Here is a 2,500-nt window from a genome sequence, read left to right on the forward strand (position 1 = left end):
GCAGCAGGTCCCGACCTTTGTCAGCCACGATCTTGGAGGTCTTGAGGAAGAGGCTGCCGTGCTGCAGGTCCATCATCTCTCCCTTCAGACGATCCTCCATCACATCCACCAGGGCCAGCTCGTCACACAGGTCCTGTCCAGAGGAGCAGAGCAGACACTACTACACTGGAATACCAAAATGATACTTTTCATAACTTCACTGTGGTTATAAATTATTCACACAATTATGACAAATGTCATTTCTATTCAACTAAGAGATTTATGTTTTGTATGTCTATACCTGAGCTTTCACAGTGAGAGCAGGTCCGTCCCCAGCAGCAGCCCTTTGGTCTGTGCATCTGCAGGCTGCAGGAACGTAAGCGGCCGCACACGCAAACGGGTGCGCACGTGCACGCGCGTGAACGGTCGCGCACATCAACAGCCGTGCACGCGCGTGAACGGCAGCACACGTGAACGCTCACTAACGTGAAATGGCCGCGCGTGTAAACGCTCGCGAACAGGTGCGCCCGCGCCTTAACGGCCGTGCGTTCGTGTGTGTGTGTGTGTGTGTGTGTGTGTGTGTGCGCGTGTGTGTGCAGGTCACTTTGGTTATAGACGTCAGGATTAACAGCGTCAATGACATTCACGTTCTGAGGTTTAACAGATGGTTTTGTAGACACCCAATAATATCAGCTGTCACACCAACTGTGCCTGTGGATCAATGGTTTGCAATTCTGTCTTAGAAGCAAAGGGTCAGTGGTTCAAACCCCACCTGTGGCAGACTTTAATTTAAAAAAAACTTTTGTTTTTCTTCTGTTGGACTGGACACTGTGGCGGGCGGACCGTATGTTTGACACTCCTAATTTAGATGATGCAGTTTTCCTTTCAACATTTCCAATTATACATTTAAACGACAAGAATTTTCAACAGTTCAATTAAATGATTTTGAACTGTAACATTTTTCAGCAGGTATTTTGCCTTTTCTATATTTTCAGTAATTATTTGCTATTTATTTATATATTCATTTATTCCGCTATTTTCAGCTATATTAATATATTCAGCTATTTTCACATATATTCAGCTATTCTTTCATTTCCAAATATATTTAGCTAATTTAAGCTATATTCCACTATGTTTAGCTATATCCAGCAATTTATTTCAATTATTTCAGCTATAAGCTTCAGCTTTTTGCATTCCAACGCATTTTCTGCAGGAAATGCTCTTTCTAGTTTAGTTTAGTGTCTTTACTCTCGGACTTCCCTCCTCCCCCCCCCCCCAACTTCCTCCCTCTCGGGTGTGTGTCTTACCCGCAGCAGGATGCTGACGGCGCAGGCCATGCCCACCTGGCCCACACCGACCACCGTCACTTTGTTCCTGGGAGGCTCAGCAGGGCTGCTGGCCAGAGGAGTGATGAGCTTCTGCAGCACTGAGGACATGATCACAGCTGCAGGACACAGAGGAGACGGGCCACAGTCACAACCTGCTTCAGTCTGTCTCAACCCTTTGGGTTTATATACAGCGTCCAGTACAACAAAGGTGAGACCTCAAGACGAGAGCAGGAACCAAACCCAGAAACCATCAGCTGACTACGGACCGACACACATTTTACATACTGAAGCCATATCACCGCCATCGATGTCTTCATGTCCCAACACGCTAATCTGAAGATACACTATGTGTTTTCTACCAATACCTTTATCATATCCATCCCTGCACCACTGTCTCTGTCTGTGCTGTCTTCTGATTCACTACATAGGGGTAACGCATTACTATGGTGGAGTATGGAGTTCTTCATGGATGCCCGATGAAGATACTAGTACATCTAGGAACTAAAAAATATTCATGTTTCTACAAGAATGTCAGTATTTTGTATTGAGGCTGTAGCATGACTGTATCTGAACCAGACACATGCACAGTGAAATGTAGCTACTTTCCTCTGAACTAAAAAGTACAAGCTGCAGTCAGTCAAGTTTACCAGCCACTGATGCTGTTGCAGGTAACACAAACTGGTTTGGAGGCGTTCAGGGCTCTTATGTTCTGAGTCCTGCGTTAGGCCAGTCCAAGTGATTTTTCGAGCCAATTGGGCCCCGTTGGATTAGCAAGGCTCCAGGTCTGTGTGTCAATAAGGGAAATTCCTGAGTGGAGCTCAGTGGTGTTGTGTAGGGTCTGGGGTTCAATTCCCAGACTGGTCGGCCTTTCTGTGAGGAATGTGTGTTCTCCCCGTGGCAGCGTGGGTTCCCCAAGGGTTCTCCAGCTTCCTCCCACAGTCCAAAGACACGTAGCTGAGGCTGAATGATTACTGTGACTCTATTGTGCATAATTCACAGCACTGTTCAGCTGTCAGTAGATGGGCCACAGCAACACATATCATCATATCACGCAGGACAAATGAACACTTCACATTGTGGAACAAGAGGAGGTGCAGTCACCACAAGATGGGACACAGCGCCACAACTTAAAACGGGACTTTCATCAACCTCTCCAAACATACAAGACCGTGAAGTCCTATTTAATAAAAGTG

General features: G+C 46.3%; 1 protein-coding gene across 1 annotated transcript in view; it reads right to left on the minus strand.

The window, feature by feature from the left end:
* The window catches only part of ldhba (lactate dehydrogenase Ba), a 7,015-nt gene that overhangs the window by 3,430 nt on the left and 1,085 nt on the right, over positions 1-2,500 (minus strand). The window contains exons 2-3 of the mRNA XM_068586391.1: positions 1,287-1,423; positions 16-133 (exon numbers count right to left, since the gene is read on the minus strand). Of these exons, the coding sequence (XP_068442492.1) occupies positions 16-133; positions 1,287-1,415 (247 nt within the window). The 5' untranslated portion in view covers positions 1,416-1,423. The remainder of the gene's footprint in view (positions 1-15; positions 134-1,286; positions 1,424-2,500) is intronic.

Source organism: Clinocottus analis, unplaced genomic scaffold (genome assembly GCF_023055335.1).
Source record: "Clinocottus analis isolate CAN_PGR_092001 unplaced genomic scaffold, fCliAna1.0.p SCAF_20, whole genome shotgun sequence".
Lineage (NCBI taxonomy): Eukaryota > Metazoa > Chordata > Actinopteri > Perciformes > Cottidae > Clinocottus > Clinocottus analis.